Source organism: Epinephelus lanceolatus, chromosome 9, assembly GCF_041903045.1.
Source record: "Epinephelus lanceolatus isolate andai-2023 chromosome 9, ASM4190304v1, whole genome shotgun sequence".
Taxonomy (NCBI): domain Eukaryota; kingdom Metazoa; phylum Chordata; class Actinopteri; order Perciformes; family Serranidae; genus Epinephelus; species Epinephelus lanceolatus.
In genome coordinates this window covers 7976423-7998596 of record NC_135742.1, presented here as the reverse complement: position 1 = coordinate 7998596, position 22174 = coordinate 7976423, and the positions used below count along the sequence as shown (strand labels likewise).

General features: G+C 42.1%; 1 protein-coding gene across 1 annotated transcript in view; it reads left to right on the top strand.

Moving 5' to 3' along the window:
* The window catches only part of adamts3 (ADAM metallopeptidase with thrombospondin type 1 motif, 3), a 227024-nt gene that overhangs the window by 913 nt on the left and 203937 nt on the right, over window positions 1-22174 (top strand). The window contains exon 3 of the mRNA XM_033620106.2: window positions 13883-14322. Within this exon, the coding sequence (XP_033475997.2) occupies window positions 13883-14322 (440 nt within the window). The remainder of the gene's footprint in view (window positions 1-13882; window positions 14323-22174) is intronic.

The following is a 22174-nucleotide window of genomic DNA, read 5'->3' as shown; positions in this document are numbered from 1 at the left end:
CCCTACACATACACACACACACACACACACTGTCCTCCACACACACTTATACTGCATGAGCAAACTGCTTCAAGGGCTTTGTTATACAGGAAAGAAAATTCCACTTCTAAATCCCGCACATCTGTTATCCATTCTGAGGTTAAGAAACAAGTGAGCTGCAACAGCGTCCACGTAGGATCCTTTTACACCCGCCGTTATCTTCTGAGCACCTCAAGGGCCCTCACACAGCAAGATGACAGCTGCCAGTTGGACAGCGGCGGAGCGCTTCGCTTGTAGTCTGCCACCGTTGGCCCGTCTCTGGGCCCATTATCAGCCTTGTAAAGCAGTTATTTCACCCATGTAGTGTGGTTTCTCTTAAATTTTCCACCTCCATCTTTCCCTCTTTTTACAAGTTAGAGTCAACGGGCCTCATGCGAGAACCACTTGTAGGAGCGGATTTTGTTCCCAAGTGGTTTATGAGGACTTTTTGCGAGTTCTCTTTTGGAAAAAGGACAAAATGCACATCATGAGCAAATACTCTACCTTTCTCCACACTAATCTGATGATGTAATGATTCAGATGTTCACATTTTGTTGGCATATTTAGGCACGAGAATTTACATATATGGTCAGATAGTTGTCCAACAACTTTTAGGTCTTCATGGAAGTTGCGGTGTACCATCAGTTAGCATATTATACTCTCTTAGGGCAGCTGTGGCTCAGAGGTAGAGTGGATCGTCCACTAATCGTAAGATCGGTGGTTCAGGCGAGATACTGAACCCCAAATTGCTCCCAATGGCTGTTCCGAGCTTGTGAATGGTTACTGGGTAGAGGGTGGCGCCTTGTATGGTCGCCTCGGCCACCAGTGTGTGAATGTGTGCGAGAATGGGTGAATGTGACAAAGTGTAAAGGCGCTTTGGAAGGACTTGAAAGGCGCTATACAAGTGCAGTCCATTTACCATCTTACCTACACTGCCTGGCCAAAAAAAAAAAAGTCGCCACCTGGATTTAACTAAGCAAATAGGTACGAGCCTCCTATTGGATAATTACTGCATGGGCAATTATCTTTCAGCTGGCAACAAGTTATTTAACCCCAACTGGTGCAATGAGTTGCTTCTCATTTCCTAAACAACCATGTCGAAAGACACATTCCGTGGTCGTGGAAAAGATGTTAGTCTGTTTGAGAAGGGTCAAATCATTGGCATGCATCAAGCAGAGAAAACATCTAAGGAGGTTGCAGAAACTACTAAAATTGGGTTAAGAACTGTCCAACGCATTATTAAAAACTGGAAGGATAGTGGGGACCCATCGTCTTCGAGGAAGAAATGTGGCCGGAAAAAAATCCTCAATGATCGTGATCGGCGATCACTTAAACCTTTGGTGAGATCAAATCAAAGAAAAACAACAGTAGAACTCAGGGCTATGTTTAATAGTGAAAGTAAGAACATTTCCACACGCACAATGCGAAGGGAACTCAAGGGATTGGGACTGAACAGCTGTGTAGCCTTAAGAAAACCACTAATCAGTGAGGCTAACCGGAAAAAAAGGCTTCAATTTGCTAGGGAGCATAAAGATTGGACTCAGGAGCAATGGAAGAAGGTCATGTGGTCTGATGAGTCCAGATTTACCCTGTTCCAGAGTGATGGGCGCATCAGGGTAAGAAGAGAGGCAGATGAAGTGATGCACCCATCATGCCTAGTGCCTACTGTACAAGCCTGTGGGGGCAGTATGTGCTCAAAGAATGAGGTCAGCTGACTACCTGAATATACTGAATGACCAGGTTATTCCATCAATGGATTTTTTCTTCCCTGATGGCACGGGCATATTCCAAGATGACAATGCCAGGATTCATCGGGCTCAAATTGTGAAAGACTGGTTCAGGGAGCATGAGACATCATTTTCACACATGGATTGGCCACCACAGAGTCCAGACCTTAACCCCATTGAGAATCTTTGGGATGTGCTGGAGAAGGCTTTGCGCAGCGGTCAGACTCTACCATCATCAATGCAAGATCTTGGTGAAAAATTAATGCAACACTGGATGGAAATAAATCTTGTGACATTGCAGAAGCTTATCGAAACAATGCCACAGCGAATGCGTGCCGTAATCAAAGCTAAAGGCGGTCCAACGAAATATTAGAGTGTATGACCTTTTTTTTTGGTGGTGACTTTTTTTTTGGCCAGGCAGTGTATTTCACCTTAGCTACAGGTGCTTATTTTAGCTTCATGTCAAAGCATTTGCTCTTTATTTCAGTCAGCGCTGCTGCTCTGATGACACGTTGACACCTCTATTAACATTTCAAATGTTCTTATTCTTTACAGTCTCCTAATACAACCACTGACGCTGCTAATTTTGTTGTGATGTTGTGTGCTAAGAGAAGGTCCTGAAGCTCTTCCTTCTACTCATATTTGTGAGCTAAACCTTCCCACACATGGAGAAGGCAGGAGGAGCCCTTATATGGCCATTTCAGGGGAGTTAACTGTTTGTGCTGATGATCACATCCCATGAGCACACACCTCCTCATGAACAGGGGGCAATCATCAGGTTGAAATGAGCACTTAACATTGAGGTTGTATTGTAAGAAGAGTTTGATGAGTCAGACTGGGAAATCTCATAGGAGCAAGAAAAAATAAGTAATTTGGGAAAAGTGTATGAAATAGCTTGGGTTAAGACGAGCCTTTAAATTGTAAATTTCTGTCATAGTCTTAACTGTTACCTGAACATCAGAGAATCCAGTAATCATGCCCATTTTGTGTAGCAATTGGTCAAGTGTGTACAGGCATGAGAGAATGTTAGAAACACACACGAGAGTTCTCCTTTCATGTTACTACAGCATCTTCATCCACCCCGGTGGTCAGCTGGTCATTGATGTAAGCCTTTGTGGTTTATTCAAGTTCACAAGCTTTTAAGTTGTGGTGATGCATCACTCAGTCATATGCTGTGTTCATGCAACCAGTTCCAGAGAAACAGAGTAGATTATCGATGTGTCACCGCTGCACTTTTGCTTAAGTGCTCATTGATGTAGTTCTGTGGTCATGGGCTTGTGTGTGTCCACTACTTGCAACAAAGCACCGTGACTGAACATCATCTAATGTTTGTATTTGGGCAAAAACAAAGAAAAGGTTATCTTCTTTTGATCAATGTTTGAGCTACATTTTAGCATCGCATTTCACCGCCCCAGTTAGAAACAAACACACATGATTTGCATCATTGGAGAGCTGTAAAAAGTTGAAGCCAGCTCAACTTTAATTCGTAGCGCATCACGTCCATCACACAGCGACGAGTGTCGGGTGTCAGTGTTTGCTTTATGTCACCAGCTTGTTGCTTTGTCACTCGTAGTGTGATCACAGCTGTAGTCAGCGCTAGTTTTTTTAAGGCAGCTGGGTATGTCAGGCGGCATGGTGGTGCAGTGGTTAGCATTGTTGCTTCAGAGCAAGAGGGTTTGTGGGGAGAACCTAGGGTGGGAGCTCCAAACCCTGGGGTGGGGGAGCCCTTCTATGCGGAGTTTACATGTCCAACAGGTTGGGTTAACTGGTGATTCTAAATGTCCCCTAGGTGTGAATGTGAGCATGAATGGTTGTCTGACCTGTGCAGGGTCTACCCCGCCTCTCGCCCAACGTCAGCTGGGATAGGCTCCACCCCCGCACAGCCCCTAACAGAATAAGGGGTTATGGAAAATGAATGAATGAGCAGGTATGTCAGGGCTCTAAAGGTGTCACTATGCTTTAACTGAAGCGCTTACAGATGTTTGAATAGCTGGATCTAATATCCAGCCTACCCTACTTCTTATGACATTTTTTGCAACTTTCTGAAACAGACAATCTGCAAATCATGCCCACTTGCAGGTGTACTGAGGTGTGAAAGTATGCACAAAGCTGCTTCCGTCACTTCTGGTGCTTAAAATCAACTACAACATCGTACAGATGAGTTTCTTGGAAACATTGTGACACTTAAAGCATACGATGAGCCTGTGTGGTCATATTCATGGTGGCGTGAATTTGGTTGGTTTGTTGATTTCGTTTTCCCCCATTGGTCTAAAAAGTCTCTTTGGTGTGTTCAAGGTCACAAGTTTTCAGGTTGAGGTGAAGTATCAGTCAGTTTTTGTCAGGGCTGGTGACAAACTGAAGGAAGAACTCTCTTTGAGGGATGAACAACATTCTCCCATTAAATATTCCCCCATTTGGTGTTTTGATGAAGGTGGTGGAGAGTTGTGTTGCATCTCACTCCAGAATAGCCCACTGGGATGAGATGTGGTGATTGTGAAAGCCACAACATATGATTCAAATCATTCTTTCCTCATCAAACCATTCAGGTACCCTTCCACTGTTGCCAACTCCTCAGTAAGAAAAGTAGCTATTGGCTGTCCTAAAAGTCGCTAGAAGTCGCTAAATGACGTCATCGCCTAATTTGCATAATTGTCCATATGCATGTAATTGTAATGGCTGGTGTAGGAGAGAGGAAAAACGTCGTGGGAGAGACAAAAACTAAGTAAAAAAAACACTCTGAATATGTTTAGAACTACAAATGAACCTTCTTTCAGTAATTTATATTAGACAAAGACAATTTTACATTTACATCCCGTCCTGACTGTAAACCAGGTCGGGATCAGCCAGCGGCGGTTCCGCGCATGCGCGATTCACTTGCAGTCTGGACGTGGAGGGGTTAATATCTCCTGCTCTGACTGCAGCTGGGAGGGAGGACTGGGCCGTCTGTGAGTGATTTGGGGCGAGAGAGGAGCCCACGGCAGCATCCGCTGCTCGTTGAGAAGTGTAAGAATGATATGTGCTCTCACAACAGAGTCTCCAGAAGTCTTCAATAACTTCAGAAAAAGTCGCTAGATTTGTCGCTAGTCGCTTTTTTGAAAAAGAGTCGCTAGAGGGGTCTGAAAAGTCGCTAAATATAGCGACAAAGTCGCTAAATTGGCAACACTGTACCCTTCATTCTCTATATGGAAACATACTTAAGTTTCTCCACCCAGGCTATTCAGTTACTTGTCAATATGTTCTTAATCTCTCAAGACAGATTCTGCAATTTACATTGTAGACTCTGTCGGCAGCCCTGTGTGAAAGACGACTAGAGACGGGGGGGAAGGCGGGGCTTTGAGTTTGAATGGAGGGGGCGTGGCTGAGACGTGCAGGTGTCCCCAGGAAATGTGTACCTACAGAAACAGCAAGCTCCGTGTCCATAGCGACCGCTCCACCCAAAACGGCGTCTCGTCAACGTGAAAATTTTTTTTTTTTCCAGCCGATGTCTTAGTTACAACATGATTGAGCTAACTGGAGTAGTTTCATGTCGTATCCGACAACGGGAGGCTTTTAACAGATGATGTGCTGATGTTAGCTTTGCTAACTGTCCCTGTCAGCTGCAGCCACTGATGCTTTCTAGACATCGTGATTTCCCATAACTGAATAAATACCACACACAGCAACACAAAACTGCTTTGCTAGCTCAATCATGTTGTAACTAAGATATCCGCTGGAAAAAATATTTTATTCACGGACCGTTTATTGAGTTATTACCTTATTTTTATACAGTCTATGGTTATTACAGACACCGCTAACGGCTAACGTTAACAGCTAACGGTTAGCCCAGCTAATCTACGATAACCATGTTAATTACAAAACACACAGAAATAGTAACGTTTGTTCAATCATTGTGTTTATAGACTTAACAAACATCAGATTAGTCTACACGATGATATAGTGATGTGAAAAATGTGATATATAGCTAAACTCTGCTGGTTTTCTACCCGAAGTAGGCTATTTGTAAACAACATGGTGATTCCCTGGGGGCACCGCCGGAAGTGAAGGGCGTGAGCGATCGCAGAGGCCCCTGCACTTCCGTTAGTCGAAAAACTCCGGGCTGTGCCTCCAGAGGTAAAGGAAGAAAAACCGATGGATTTCCAGATTGATATGTTCTTCATCATCATGCATGAAGAAGGTAAACACAGTTTAAAACCTGTTGAGTAAATGTGAGGTTGTAGTCTCAGACCCTCACAATCAAAGAAGCGCATCTTTGGAGAGCTGCTCTGTTGGCATCGATGTTCACCAATCATGCGGATGGAGAAAAATCCATCATAGCAGAGGCAGAGAGGCCAATTTCTCCTCTCACAGGATCAGAAAATAAACCCTAAGGGGCTGCACTTGTAGTAACGGATGCCACTTGTGCATTTGCTCTTTGTCTGCACACTGGCTCTGCAATCATGTACTCTATGATTTTCACACACCTTTGATACTGTGTTACCACTTGGTCTCAAGCAAGGAAAAATATTCATAGGCCAGTGCACTGTTTATATAAAAGAACTAGGAAAAAAAAGTTTATGAGGATTCATCACTGACATTTAGCTCCAGTACAACCTCCTGATCTTTGATCATATTGTCTACCTTGCAAACTCCTGTTTAATGTACAAAATTACCTGCAATTACCACCCACTTCGCCCACTGACAGCTTCACTGTGCTCAAATACTATCAGGCAAACACGAGCATCTACCAGAGGACTGTAGTGCAGCATAGGTCCACTGAATTTGGCTGGTCAGCTTTCATCAGACAGTGTTCTACTCGCTTTAGTGTTAAATCCCAATTGGAATCATGGCTGAAATAAAACCAGTATTCACTTTCCTCATTTGTATGGAGCAGTATATCAAATGGAAAGTTCTTTTAGCTTTGGCCAATGCAGTGATTAGTGTTTTGTTGGTCGGCGAATTAAAGTTCGCTATCTAGCTGACTCTTGGACAGTCAGTGACCAACTATTGTCCCTCTTGAATAAGCAAATGATTAGGGAGAAGGCTGAAAGGACCTGTAATGCCCTTAAAATAAGCTATATAACCAATATAAGGAAGCATTTCACTTTCCATAGTTGACCAAAAAGAACAGATAATAGTTCTAAGAATACAAGATTAATCACCTCATCAGTCTGAGGTCCCTCAGTGAGCACTGCTCGTGTTCACACTGCTCAGACAGCTGCAGACCCAGACCCAGGATGCATCTGAGGCAGATGGAGGCAGCTGCTCAGAGGAAGAGAGGCTTTGTGTTTTGTATCTAGTGTTGGCTTGGCTGTGTTCTGATTCATCGGTAACATAGTAAGCCTGAATTAGCTCAGTGGGCTTACTTCGACGTCACGGTCACCCTAAACATCCCACTGAACCCTGTTCAAACTCTTAAATTCTATACAGATAAAAAATGATGAGTAGTTCCATATTGAACAGCCAAAGCTGATTCGACTGAGGTAATTGTGAGTCTGGCACAGTTTTACAAATTGAGACTTGCATTGAGTTACATACAGAAATAGACAATAACCCTAATTAGTTGTAATAGCAATGAGTCCTGGAGAAACCCTAAATTAAATCTGGGGACATAAAATCCAAATTAGGAGGATTAATTATGCCAAAATTTTAAATTATTCAGAATGAATGACTGCTGTCTATCCCAATCTGCTTCATCATCTGTTGCTGGAAAAAATATTAAAATTATGCAGGATTGCTTTGGCTCCCATCATTGACACTGCACAGTTGATGAAGGAGTTATATCAGTTTATGTTTCATAGGAAACCTCTGCAATAATTTGATTAATTCATAGGAAATTCATTCATTCATTCATCTTCTAACCGCTTCATCCTCTTGAGGGTCGCGGGGGGGCTGGAGCCTATCCCAGCTGACATTGGGTGAGAGGCAGGGTTCACCCTGGACAGGTCGCCAGACTATCACAGGGCTGACACATAGAGACAAACAACCATTCACGCTCACATTCACACCTATGGACAATTTAGAGTTATCAATTAACCTGCATGTCTTTGGACTGTGGGAGGAAGCCGGAGTGCCTGGAGAGAACCCACACTGACACGGGGAGAACATGCAAACTCCGCACAGAGGGGCTCCCACACCCGGGATCGAACCGGCAACCCTCTTGCTGTGAGGCGACAGTGCTAACCACCACACTACCATGCTGCGCAGGAAATGAAATGGTTTATTTAATTTGGGCATGCCGAAAATAGGTCAAGTGAAACATATTCATCCCACCAGGGGACATTTGGTTGCAGCCAGGTATACAAACACATTCATCCTTAAAAAACATAATCATGTAATGCAACACTCTAGACAGATAACAAGGACAAACAGTGCAAATTAGAGATCAGTTTAAATGAAGACAGTACAAGACACAGCTAATTGTTGAACACATTAAGTGCTTAGGTGCAATTTGGGTCTACTAATTGTTGCACAAACAAAATAAGTTTTGAATCTCTTTGTCCTCTGAGCAGGAACTCTGAATATACGGCCTGAAGGTGAGAGGTCAAACTCCCTCTGCAGGGGGCGATCAGGACAGTTCAGTATGGCCTGGGCCTTCCTCAGGACCTGCCTACACTAAAGGGCAGAGAGCTGCAGCTGACTCATCCCAATAACTTTGCTGGCCACTTTGACAAGCTGGACAAGCCTATACTTATTAGCCAGATTCAGGTTCCCAAACGATGGCACAATACAGAAGAACAGAAGAGACTCTGAAACGTCTATAAAACAGAGTCATCATTGCAGTGAGCGCACAAGTTTTTCTCAAGAGGTACTGATGTAGTTGGACCTTTTTAGAAATCTGCATTTGGTTGGAAGCTCAACTTGTTGCCAAACATTGTACCTTGTTCCACCAGTGTCATTCAGTTTCAGATGAAGTTTGTAGGAATGTTGAGAATGAAAAATGGCACAGGATCTGTTCAGATGAGCAGTGCCTTTGTCTTTTACCGAAGACTCCAAGAAAGCGTTCAGGAGTCATGAGCTCATGTTCTTTATAAATGACCTCATGGTGGAGCTGTCTGCTCCAACTAGTAATCACGTGTTCTTTGGCCAAATTTTGCAAAAATCTCTCCCAACAAACAAATGAACTTACAGGACTGATGACTGTGGTGGAGATAGATATGACTCCATATCTGTAGCCAGTCTCTTTTGAGGGTGTGTTGTGTTGAGGCTGCAGCAATGACCTGGGTACCTTGATAAAGTAGAGATGTGTCGTTCTAAAGTGTCTCAGACACAATCTACCATTTTAGCCCTTTCATTGTGAATTACAAATGTTCCTCTCAGTACACACATTCAGTTTTTTCCAACATGGATCAAAACATGAAATGTCAAGATAAAACCAATCATTAGCAAACTGTTCAGACTATACTTTCATTGAATTATTATGCAACTCGTGTTATAATACGCTGTCTATCATTTAAAAATGTGTCTTTAGTGTTTGATATTTGAATGAGTATGGTTTTAAATGGTTTGAGGTGGTAGAAGTTATTAACCTCTGTAACCATGAAAGTCAAAGGAGAAAGTAAACAACCTTTCAGAGAAACTTTTCTAGCCTTGTCCTTTGATTTTGACACAATGCATCTATCTGAATAGAGAGAGAGAGAAAGATACTGTAAGTGCATTACCTAAAAGTATGAAATAACTTTGTAGCACTGGAGTGAATGACTTCTAAGAGTAACTGAACAAGTACTTTTTCAGCTTAAGAGTTTTATGTGTACAACTACAGATCAGACTCTGTGGAGCGTTAGCTTTTGCTCTTTTTAAATAAAAGGGTTTTAAAACATATTCCATACAGAGAAAATCATACGCATTGTGCTGCAAACCCAAGTCTGCTCCAAGTCACCTCAAGTCCAAGGTCTATTCAGAAATGTTCCTTTAGCTGTCAGGCGTCCTTTTCAGGTTTCATACCCTTAAACACTAAATGGGTAAGTGGGATATTTTTCCACCTGGACCTTGTTTTCCCATGTTTAAGTGTCTAACAACATTATGGAAAGGATCCTTATGGAGATAGATCTTTCTAATAAAGAATAACATCCTTTTTATTTAAACAGAAAAAGCCCCAAAATCACCATCGTCAATCCCACCAGACATCATTTATAAAACAATAATTTTAACATTGTGAAACACACTTCATTCACAGCCAATAGAAGCAAGATAAAACTCACAAAAAATGTCTTGGTTTGTCTTTCCACTGTTCCAACAATCAACATCTCTGATTTAGTTGAAATCTGATTACCAGTTTCAAAAAATCTTGTCTTTGTTGTTAAATAGACAAAAGCATGAGAAAATAGGGTCCGTGTTGAAAAACAGCACGGCAAATGAATTTAAGGCAGAAATTTTTCTCTAAATTTGCTCTCTTCCAATTTTATTCGTGTAGTCCGGCCCAAAATTTCAAGGATCAGTCGGTCATGAAAGATTTTAGAACATATTTCTTGGAATCAGCTTTTTAGTCTGAGCAGTGAGGGTCTGGCACGACCACACAATCATCTTCCAAAGTTAGATTGTTTTATTTTACATGAGAGATTTCTGGATTCTTGTTTTTGGTCAGCGCTCTTCTTACTGGTTTGACATGAGCAAGGCTCCAGTTAAAAACATCCCCCAATCAGGATTTAGCAGCATTTAAATCAAACGTGATGACAGTTGCCACCATCAGCCCACACCCACACAGTCCTGAAGAAGCAATCAGATGAGTTAAATTCTTGGCAACACCAATAGGTATAGCTTTTGGGGGCGACATCAGGGACATGTCCCCCTCCATATTTAGAGCATGTGCATTTGTCCCCCAACAATAAACACTTACAAGTAGCAGAGGATTTTTATTTTGATGAAATTAAAGACATTTTTAATGGAAATTGATGCAGAAAAGGTGCGAATTGGTGTGTAAAGATTCACCAGAATGCAGGGATTTTAGTGTTCGATGCTCAACATTTCCTGGAGAAGGAATGGTAAATGTAAAGCGCCTTTCTAGTCATCTGACCACTCCAAGTGCTTTTTCCACTACGAGTCACATTTGGCCATTCACACACAAAGGTGGCCGAGGCTACCATACAAGGTGCCACCTGCTGCTCAGTTTTTAACACACTCACACCGATGGGACAACCATCAGGAGCAATTTGGGGTTCAGTATCTTGCTCAAGGGTACTTTGATATGCAGACTGGGGATCGAACTGCTGAGCTTGCGATCAGTGGACCACATGCTTTACTTCTGAGCCACAGCCACCACAGAGGACCGCCAAACTATGCCCTTGGCGATATGTGTGGTTACCATGGCAGCAACAAGTGCCATTTGATGCTACAGAAAACAGTCCTGCAGCAGCTACTTTGTCAGAAAAACAACAGATCAAGTTTACAGAGCAAACAAACAAATTCACTCTGTCTTAATAAAGAGAATTAGTGTAGACGCGATCTGACTTCATGCTGCACACAATGCAAAATAGTTTCACAACTGCTGCCAATAAAAAGTACAATGTAGAGAGACATAATCATGATTTGATTTGAATTTGAAGATTTAGAAGCTTTAAGAAAAGATTAAACTGCACCTGTGTTGTAGGTCTGAATAAAGAACTAGAACGCACAAAGTTCTGCTTTTTTTCCTTCCTCTAAGTAGAAGACATGGCTCTTGAGATTAGACCCGGGCCTCCCGAGGATTAGGCAGTGAAACCCCACTCCTTCAAATACTCACTAATGAACACAGCTAATTCTTGGCTCCTCTTTGACCCATGGCTCTATAACTTCTTCATCCCTTCAAGATTTGTCACACCAGCTTTTACTGCAAGAACAAACTGTGGGGGTAATGTGTAATACTTTTTCTAAACTTACATCAGTGCTGCACATGTTGCACAGGCTTTTGTGTATCCCTATCAAACAACTAACACTGTGTCATCCATGTTTGCAGAGAGAGTAAAGTTAGCGTGATGTAACTGTTAGGTATTTGCCCCATAAAGACGGCCTTTGATGTTTTTTTGCCCGTTAAAAATCAGACACGTGCTGCCTGTAGTTTACTTTAGTTGTGGAGATGTGATGAAGGTGCTCTGTGTGTCCTGATCTGTTTTAACTGTGATGAAGCTGCTTCCAAAACCCACAGCTTAACGTGCGTCACTCTGTCAGTATCATTATCATTTTGTCTGTGTGATATCTGCATGTTTTTTTTCTCTAAAGCTCATCAAATGCACGGTTGTTACATCACATGCAGAGCGTGCACACTATGATTTGTAAAGTATGGCATTTCCTCAGACGTGTAATTTGAGTTCCACCACTGACACCTGTTTGAACGTCTTCTAGTCAAAACCTACAAGATAATTACAAGGTTTCGATATTCATGTTACATTTTTTTCCAACCAAAACTGACCAAAGATTTTTGAATGTGTCTGCCATCGCACACATTTGGAAAAGCAAACTAAGCCTGGGTGGAAATTTCCTTTTAAACTGAGTGTTCTCAAGGCCCACAGATTTCCTTGTACAATTGAGTTAGCCACAAATTAGCAAAGGAACAAGAGCCTGAGGGTGGATGGAGTACCATGCCAAGATGATATTGAATATTGATATGTGTGTGTGTGTGTGCTAGGTATTTACTTTGGACATACTGAAGGCAGCAACAGGTTATCAAGAACTTATAGAAGGAAGGTTTTCTTCTCCACAGTCTCTCACTGAAAGGCTTCAGCCTGTAGATGCATTTCCAGATCTAAAAGCAGCGTGGCTTAAAAGAGACATTGGCATCAGAGTTGATGAAATTCTGCCCATCTGTGATGGAGAACAAGGCCATGTATAGAACAGTGATAGCAGAGAATATCACAGCCTCCTCATTTCACAGACAAATGCTTCAGCACAACGCTGGTTCAAGAAACAGCAATCAAATACATGCAAGTTCAAACTCCAGGCAGAATACCTTGTACTGTTTATATGTGTGCTTCTCCAATGGTTTACCTCTCAGTATCGAGACAGAGAAGCAAACTGTTGTTATTACAGCTTTCCAGCTTTGTGAATTATGCCTCAAGGGAGGATTAACTCTCGTGTAGAGTCTTTGCATCTTGAAGTCTTTAAACTGGACTTCCTGTTTTGTTATATTATCATCTCACCTGTGCCTGTGGAAATATGCCCACTTTGAAAGACTTTATTTATTGTTCTTTAACAATGATAATGGTAGTAATGTTCATAACTGTAATAACACGTAAAGAGGAAGGACAGATCTGATGGTAAATGTGCTGAAGAGTTTTGTTGATTAATAAATAAAAACGGAAGAAATCGTTAATAGAGAAATAGATAGAAAAGCTTTGTTTTTCTCACATGCCTCCACAGTGAACAAAGAATCCAAAAAAAAGGTGGACATTCTTCCTAAGTCATTGGGGACCACGTTTAACAACAGCAAAACCATGTTAAAACATCAGTTTACAAACTCACATACAAAGTGTGCAGTATAATCCAAGTCTCATTTATCCAGTCGTGTGCTCAGGTCTTTCAAAATACAAGCATTTCTGCTAAACATCAACAATACAAACACTTCCACCAAAGAGTAGCATGCCCTGAACGTGCCTAGGCACACGAGTGCTGCTTGAGCAGAGTTCAAACGCACAAGTGTGCCCAGGCACGCTGCCCGGTCGTGCATGACACTGTAGTAATGTGTTTATATTGTTACGTTGTGGTGAAAATGCATGTGTTTGGGAAGAACTGAGCACATGACTGGATAAATGAGACTTGGATTATACTGCAGGAGTTGTGTGAGAGTTTGTAAAGTGATGTTTTCATGTAGTTTTGCTGTTGTTAAACATGGTCCTTGTTCACTAGTTCATGAAGAAGGTTTGCCTTTTTTTTGAGTATCATTGCTTTAGACTGAAAACTTGTGATGGGTCTTTTTTTTAACTATTTTGAAATGTTTCATTTGAAAAACCAGAGGATTGGTTAATAATGAAAATAATTATCACCTGTCACCCTGGTCAGATCCAGCCAAAAATAATGTGGGGCCCTGCTGCATCGAGCCACAGAGTTCTCAGCTTTATATTTTCTTCACATCACATGAACATTTGGACTGAAAAAGGAATGTTATTTTACAAACGTGCAGAAATGTTTTTTTAATTCTTCTCCCTGCTGCCTTGAATAAAACATCTCATTGTCACTGTGTTGTCTTACAGAGCGTCTGAGGAGCCGTCTGAAGGAATACGGCCTTGTCACTCCCTTCAGCACCGACTCTCATGGACACTACCTGTCACACCTGCTCTCTGCCACCCACAAGCAGCGTGTCAAGAGAGAGGTGTCTTCCTCTGGTGAGGCTGAGCAGAAACTTTTCTTCAACATCTCCGCCTTTGGTAAGGAGTTCCACCTCCGTCTGCGCCCCAACAACAAGCTGGTGGCACCGGGCGCGATGGTTGAGTGGCATGACGAGGTCCACGGCTTCGGGAATGTCAGCAACAGTACCGGTGACGATGCCAGTATGGGCGCCAACCAGACTGAAGTTACAGGCGGGACTGAGAGGATACTGCAACGTGAGCTGCTAAAGACAGACTGCACCTTTATCGGTGACATCACAGACGTGCCCGGGGCCTCGGTTGCCATTAACAACTGTGACGGACTGGTAAGTCCTCCTCAGCCATAAAGCTTCTCACTCCTCCACCCCCTCAAATCCTGTCTTTTCATTACAAAAGTGGCATGACCTTATCAACCGTACACTACTGCATTTTAGACATCCGTAACTCCTGAGTGTAGCCTTTCTTTACGTCAGCACTCGGCATTTTTACAGCACATTGTTCTTGGAGATATTCTTCAGGCGGAATAGCTTTTTGTACAGATGTTTGTCACGGGTGAGTGGCCATCCATTGCACCCACAAAACCCAACGGATTTTCCCCCAACCTCTTCCAAACATAAAACACGAGTTCTCTTTGTGCTCCACAATAGTCTGCAGTCCTGTCCTCCATCACCTCTCATAAAACACTTGAACAGTAATTGGGGAATGACCTGGGACAAAATCTGTGAGAGCAGGCCAGCGAGACTTCTCTGCTTTCAACAAAGAGACTCAGTTAGTCCAAAGACCTTCAAATGAAGTTCTCTGCTGAAATGCTGCAGACTTTTTTAACACAAAGGATGTACCTCATGACACCTGATGGGCATTTACAATCTGGTAAAAGATAAAGCTGGTGTTATTTTATCATTTCATCATAAACCGCAGTTCTGCCGAGGAAACTGAACCAACAATGAATGTATTGTGCTAACATGTATCCTACTGTAACACTATCTGTAGCCAGATATCAGTCTAGTATACTTTATTTCATAAGAGGGAATTTCTCTAGAAGTACTATGTGTTCCCCAAAACAGACTCAGGAAAAAGGTCTGGATTTGGTGTTAATTTCAAATAAGGAACTGAAGCCGTTCTATCGCTCTCTCGGACCAGATCAAATGCCTTGTGTGAGAAAGCTGCTTTTGATTGGTCGGAATTTCCATGTGAGAAAAATCCAGGAAGTAAAGCAAACGTTGAAGAAGAGTACACTTGCAAGATAGATGTGACACTTTCTAATGTCACAATGGAGGGACAACTACGCAGGTTGATTTTAGCGCTGCTCATCGTGGACTATATTGCTGTCATTGTTCATTTTAGTCAAACCATACAGTTTGAAAACGAGGCGCGGCTCCAACTAGAAAACAATGTTTTGATGCATTGGATGTGCTGAATGTGCATATTAAGGCAGTACAGGAGGAGGTGCACATTAATAATCCTCCAGGACTGTAACATGCTCATGTTTAACCCAAACAATGTGTCATGTGACTGCAGTTGGTTCAGATCCAGGTCAGAACCACGAACGAACCGCACCACCGCGAGTTTGTTTGTAACCGGACTGAGACCACCTCTTCAAGAAGGTCTCAGTCCGGTTGTTTTGGTGCACACCCGAGTGTGATTGCTGTGTTCACACCTGCCCAAACAAACTGCGCTTAGAGGGCAAGCGTACTTGAGTTGATGAACTGAACCAAACAGGGCAGGTGTGAAAGCACCTTTTAAAATGTTATAGCACCACTCTGACTATTCACAGCTTTAAAGAACTGTAACTTACTTACTTAAATGTATTGTTGGTTTCAGTGTCTGCAGGGGAATCTTTGATTATAATAAAAAGAGAAAGTAACACCAACCTTATTCTTTAAATGACTTGTCCTCACTGGTATTCATCACGCCTCAGTGTGCCATGACATTTAATCTGTCTGACTACAGACTACTAGAGTTTAAGATTGCACTCTTGCTGCTTTCATGAGGGTGTATTATGCTCATACCTGGCTGCAACATCAAGTGCAGCCGTCACTGCTGCATATCAAAAGGCAGGACTTGTGAAAGAAATTCCAGTGAAAAGACTGATGCATGCATAATGATAGTGAGAGCCTGAGGGACTTGGATCACGGTGAAACATGAATGAAAAACCTGGTGGTCTGCTTTTCTTAGTTTTTAGATGTGTGTGTGTGCATGTGTGTGTTTGTATGTATGTATGTGTGTGTGTGTGTGTGTGTGTGTGTGTGTGTGTGTGTATGTGTGTGTGTGTGTGCCTCCTGAGTATTTGATTCTCGGCGGATGGCCACAGGGTGCACTGCAGGGGTTCAGTTTATTCTCTCCACATTACAACACTTGTAACAAGGCAGCACATGCAGAGAGAGATTCTCACTCGCAGGCGTGGGAGTGTGATTGCTGCGTTTCTTTTTTTAAGGTGGTGGGAGGAGATTTCCGTGATATACAGGCTGACTTGCCTGGAAAAATTAAGCAGGTTGATTCACAAGAGGAATGCTGAAAGGTGTTGTTTGGTATGAAACCTGAGTCAACCACTATATGACATGAAGGCTAAAATCTTAACAGTAAGCAGACTAAAAGATAAGCTCCTGACAACAGAGGGAATCAAGCCCCCCCATTTTAAACACCTGTCATACAAAAACAGAGGTTATAAAGTGCTTTAACACATACAAGACCAATCAATCATAGTTAAACTAAGAGACAGGATGTCATTTCCAGCTAATTGGACCAAATGCACATAAAAAGTACGTACTGTATTTAGTACTAAAAGGAGTTCTTTAAGATTGTAACGATAGTGCTCATTTGAGGAAGCTCTATCCATGATTCAGGGAACCTAAAAGTAAAATTCAGGTCCACTCTGGTTGCAAAGATTGATCTGGAAATATCTGGGGACCCTTTTTGTTGCCACAATCCAAAACAAAATATAAAATCTAGATCTGAAAAACTATTTTAAAACTCACCGGAAAGCTTCAGCATTTTTTTTTTTTTTTGGTGGGAAAACATTCTTGGAGTGAGACAGGAATATAGAAAGTGGCGTCAGTTCAAATGAGAGATGACTACAATGATGAATTAGACTTTTCCTGTCTTTAAAGATCTCATTGAACAGACTCTTGAACTTCCTGGAAAACACATCTTCAGTGGAGACTTCCTGCTGCACAAGAGGATGTAAACACACTGGAACAAATAAAGCCATCACTATTTTTTTTTCGTAGAGCTCCAAGTTTAATAATCACCTTTTTTGTCAGCTCAAACTTTATAATAATCCCATATTTCTGCTGGTGTGAAATTAAACAGATTTTCTGTCTTTAACTAATTGTAAATTTTTGATTTACTCTTAAGATTGAAACCTTTTTAACTGCTGTCCCACCCTGATCTATTTAAACATTACATTATGGATGTAACGACACTATTTTATGAGCCTTAAAATCCAAACCTTGAAACAACCTAAACCTGCTGAGCAGAGTTTAAAGGAATACTATGCAGGGTTTGTAAACAAAACAACGAACTTGGCCCCTTCTTCTCGGCTCAGCGATACTCAGAGAGCAGCGGTGACCAAGCTAGCTAGAGACTGAATGAAGAAGGGGAGTGGCGTTAACGAGAATAAAGCAGTAGATCTGAGAATTAAAACATTATTTCACACGGTTACATTCTTAAGTACAAGTTAACACACCCACACCTCTGCACAGAGCTGCAGGAAGATGCTGCATTGTCACATTTTGTGTGAATTCAGCTGAAGGGCATGATCCCGTCCGCTTGGCTTCTCTGCTCTGTGTGTGTGTGCTCAACCCTACCTTCAATCAGTCAGACACGCAGACCTGCAGCTTGCATCCACAGACCAGAGGACAGAGATTGCTGGTCATTGCATTTTTATAGAGTCCCAACCTCACGCTGCTATTGGCTGTTGGCTAACACCACTACCCAAAGGTTGACACCCAGAAACATCCCGAACAAACCAAAATAAGAAGGAAATAAATGCAGATACAGACACTGCTGCACACGCCCTGGGATCATAACTGATGATTCAGAGGGATTACTTTTGCATGAGTTGATACCATTGGCAGCTGCTGGTCTTTCAAACGGGGGAAGCTCACTGTAAGGTTACATCATAAAATTTGTCATATTGTAGCAAGGCAGTAACTTATTAAAGGAACATTTAATTGAAGCCGTTTTTCAACCACACTCAGAACCACAGCAACACACACCTCAAAGATTTTCAGATGGGTTTAAACACCTGAACTGTGTACATACGGTGAAAATGAGCTATATGGCTTATGGAAATAAGGAACTCCGGACGACACTCTGTCAGAAGACTCCACTCGCAAATATTCGCATGGGACTGAGCTCAAAATGCGACAATGCCAGTGTATATTTCCAAAGCGCTGTCAATCACAAAGGGGTTCAGCCTTTTAGACAAAAAAACCTGCTCAGCGCTGTATCATAGGAATGCTTGGAGGCTCTGCGTCCACCATGCTGACACGAGAATGTCGTGTTTGAAAACTGGTGATTAACAGCTGACATTTGAACATCATAATCCTGATGTGAAACGCATCCTAGCACACGTTTAATGCAATGTAAATTCTTATTTTAATGTAAATTCAATAGTGCATATTTGACCATTTCATCTATGAAATTTTAGGGGAAGTTCAGCCTCCCTTGTTGTCTCAGAGCAATCGCCCCTGGTCTATACATTGTTTGCATAGCCTGCCTTTAGGTTAGGGTAAACTCTACCCAAAGATAACGTCCAAGTTCCTAGCAAGAACTGAGTGATGCAGAGAGTGATGCAGAAATATAAGTAATAATTCTGACTTCCTGTTCTTTATCTGAAAAAAGTCCTTGACATTTAAGTGCTCTCAACAAGCAGCTCTGTAAGGAAGCAATTAAAGGACATTTTGTATTTCCGAGTAATATGACCTAAGCTAAGAGAGGGGGGTATTTTTAGATCTATAAATGTATGTGACAGACAAAAGACTCAAATATTAATTAAACTTCACTGAATGCCTAATATAATGTACTTTTTGCCCTCAGTGGCCTCAGCTCCGACTTTAAGAACTGTTGATGTGTTCAATTGCTTATATAAAGTAAGAGAGCCAGGATCACCACAGTACATTTCATACTAAACTGAATATGAATCAGGATATTCACTTCTCTCTTAGGACCCCAAACTTAAAGGGGCTCCTGTTTCTGTTATTGTTATATCAAACTCACATTAGATTAACTGAGCCAAATGTAGCCGCAGGAAACTCACTGACAGTAATATTATATCACTGTCAAACTTAAAGGTGAATTATCTTCACTTTCAGACAAGATAGTTACACGTTGTAAACATGCTGGCCTGTGAAAGTGAAAGTGAAAGCCAACCTCACACTGACTCTCGTTTAGTGTTTTGCCTTGTTGTGTTACCATTTTTCAGGGCTGTGTGTTTTGGATGGCTGCTTATGGTCTGGCAGGTGGTTGCCTCCTTTTTAAAAGCCCCAATGTCACCTGAGAGCTGTGGGAGTAAACGCCTATAAACTCATTACTCCCTGCCAACAGCAATTTGCTACACTACTTGTTATATTGCTTTCCCGTTACACCCCATGCAACTGGTAATTGTTTCTCTCCAAAATTCAGTTGTGTGCCTCTGTTTGAATGTCAGAGTAATCACTGGTGAGTGTAGCTAAGATTAAATCACTTTTTTTTTTTCCTGGAGGTCTTCAGTCTCTAGTGACTGGTATTTTCCCAAGGCTCTGTCTGAAAGATGAAGAGTCACACAAACTTCTTTACTTCATTACTTCTTTGTAGCTGCAGCTGCCCACTTTTAAAATCCAGTTTTGGTTGTTTAGCCAGTGCAGGGCTACAGCTAATATCTGTGGCCGAGGAGGGCTAACCTTTGGTGGGGTGTATTTCCTGGAGCTTCACATTGTTGTGCTGTAGGTTGTAGCAGGTGTTTCAGAGTGGAGGTTTGACGATGTGTTTTTCGCAGTGGAAAGAGTTTTAGTCTGACTACCTGCAGAGACAGTGTTCTAGTCATTTTCCTCCTGGCAAAATTGGAGTAGTGAGAATATTTCCAGCTGCTAAGGTAAGCGTTCCCTCTTCCTTATTAGCTTGCTGCTTTGTGACGTGCCAGCACAGTGCAACGATCACAAAATGAATCTGCTGATGTGATACGGGGGCCGGCTCAGAGGGTAGAGCAGGTGCTCTACTAATTGGAAGATCGGTGGTTCGATATCCCTGCTACTCCGTCCGCATGTTGAAGTATCCTCGGGCAAGAAACCGAACTCCAAATTTCCCCTGATGGCCGTTCAACCGGTGTGTGAGTGCACGTGAATCGTTACTGATCAGCAAGTGGCATCATGTGTGCTACCCTCAGCGTCCAGTATGTGAATGTGTGTGTGAATCGGTGAACGTGGCGTGTAGTGTAAAAGCACTTTGAGTGGTCGGAAGACTAGAAAAGAGTTATACAAGTGTGGTTCATTACCATCTGTAACTTCCTGTTGAAAGTAATGAGTCAAAGCGTCAGTTTTTGTGACAGTCACAATGAGTTTCTGTCTGTTTGGAAAATATCCTGGCTGGCTAACACTTGTTAGTCACAGTAACTCTTAGAGTTTTTCTGCTTTCTCTGCACTGAACTGTTTACTGCCCTTAACTTAATGGTTTCAGGATCACCGTCATTTAATTGAACAGAGTTTTATTGAAGAGGGTTAAAGCTCCTTCTTATCTTAGTCGCTCATTGGACTATATCCTTATGATTCTTTGTTGAAGATGTAGTTTCATTTATTCCCAAGCACAACTCTGTTTCCTGTTTCTCTCTCTTTGTTGTGCTGCATGTCTTTTATTATGCGGCAATATCCAAATGTCAAAGCCGCTGACCGTAAACTGAAAACATCAGTCTAACAACTTCATTCTCTCTGAACTGAACCACTGCAACGTCTCCCTGTGAACTCCTAATATAATCTTCTAAACAAAGATAATGCCAGTGTGACCTTTAAGTGAGTCCTCTGCACTGCAGGATTTGGCCATTTCCTTTGATTTGAGCAGGAGGAAGCAGTTCATCACTTGGTCAGATTCAGTGTCTCCAAGACATTTATAGTTGAACCTGGCCGGAGATACAGGGCTGAGAGGGGGCCACACAGGATGTGAGAGTTTCGCTTTGTAAATACTGTCGTGGCAGGATGTCACTTTGAAGACGCCAACAGCCATCAAAGGTCTGTCGCTCTGCCCAGTGGAAGAGTGATGTGAGAGGGCTGCTGCATGCAAACACTGTGTGATATCACTCTACAGTCTACCATAATGTCAGTGTTTTTATTAATCCAAAAAAAATAGTCTGACAAAATGCTGTCAGAAAACTAAATCTAATTTTAATTTTGTTGGTTTTTGAAGCTCAAGTACTTACTGATTTTTTATTTTTGGAAGGGACTCTGGCACACTCTCTTCACTTTCTGTTACCAGAAGCATTTTCTAACCTGTCAACATCACAAGAGGACTTATTGTATTGTGAACTGCAGTGACAAGTGCTCTGTTCCAACAGGAAACAACAAATCTAGGATATAATAGGGTATAAATATTAAGCACTGAAATAAAATCTGTGTTGGAAAAAAGTCCTGTCTTTCAAAATAGATTATTTTTGTTTAAAAATCAGTAAAAAACCAAAAGGATTTTACCATACTGTACAAATACAATCGTTGCATAATAACAAAATGTGATTTTAAAGGTCATGTTCACGCCTCCAACACTTGTTTAAATTAACTATTTCCTGTTTTTTACTTATTTAAATGGACACTGGCACAGAGACAGCAGCTCATCTGTGCTTTCCCTCCAGTTTTTCTTTTCTTGTTGAAGAATTGTAGGAGGAGCTGTTGATGTGCCGCACGTGCGATCCACTGGCGGTGGATAAACAGGAAACAGCTGATAGCAGGAATTAGCAAGCAGCTAGTAGCAAGAGGGAAACGCAAACCTGACAGACACTGTAAAGATGAGCAACTGGGGAGACAAGGAATTGTGCGCCCTCCTTGTCCTCGCAAACGAAGAGGCCATTAACCATCAAATGACGGGGACGGTGAAGGACGGGCCAGTTTTTGAGAGAATCGCCGAAGGACTGACCAGCCGCGGCTTCCCTCCCATGTCACTGTTTATGTCACATGCTGAGCTACACGTTTTGTTACTTGCTCACGCCCCCCATTGCCC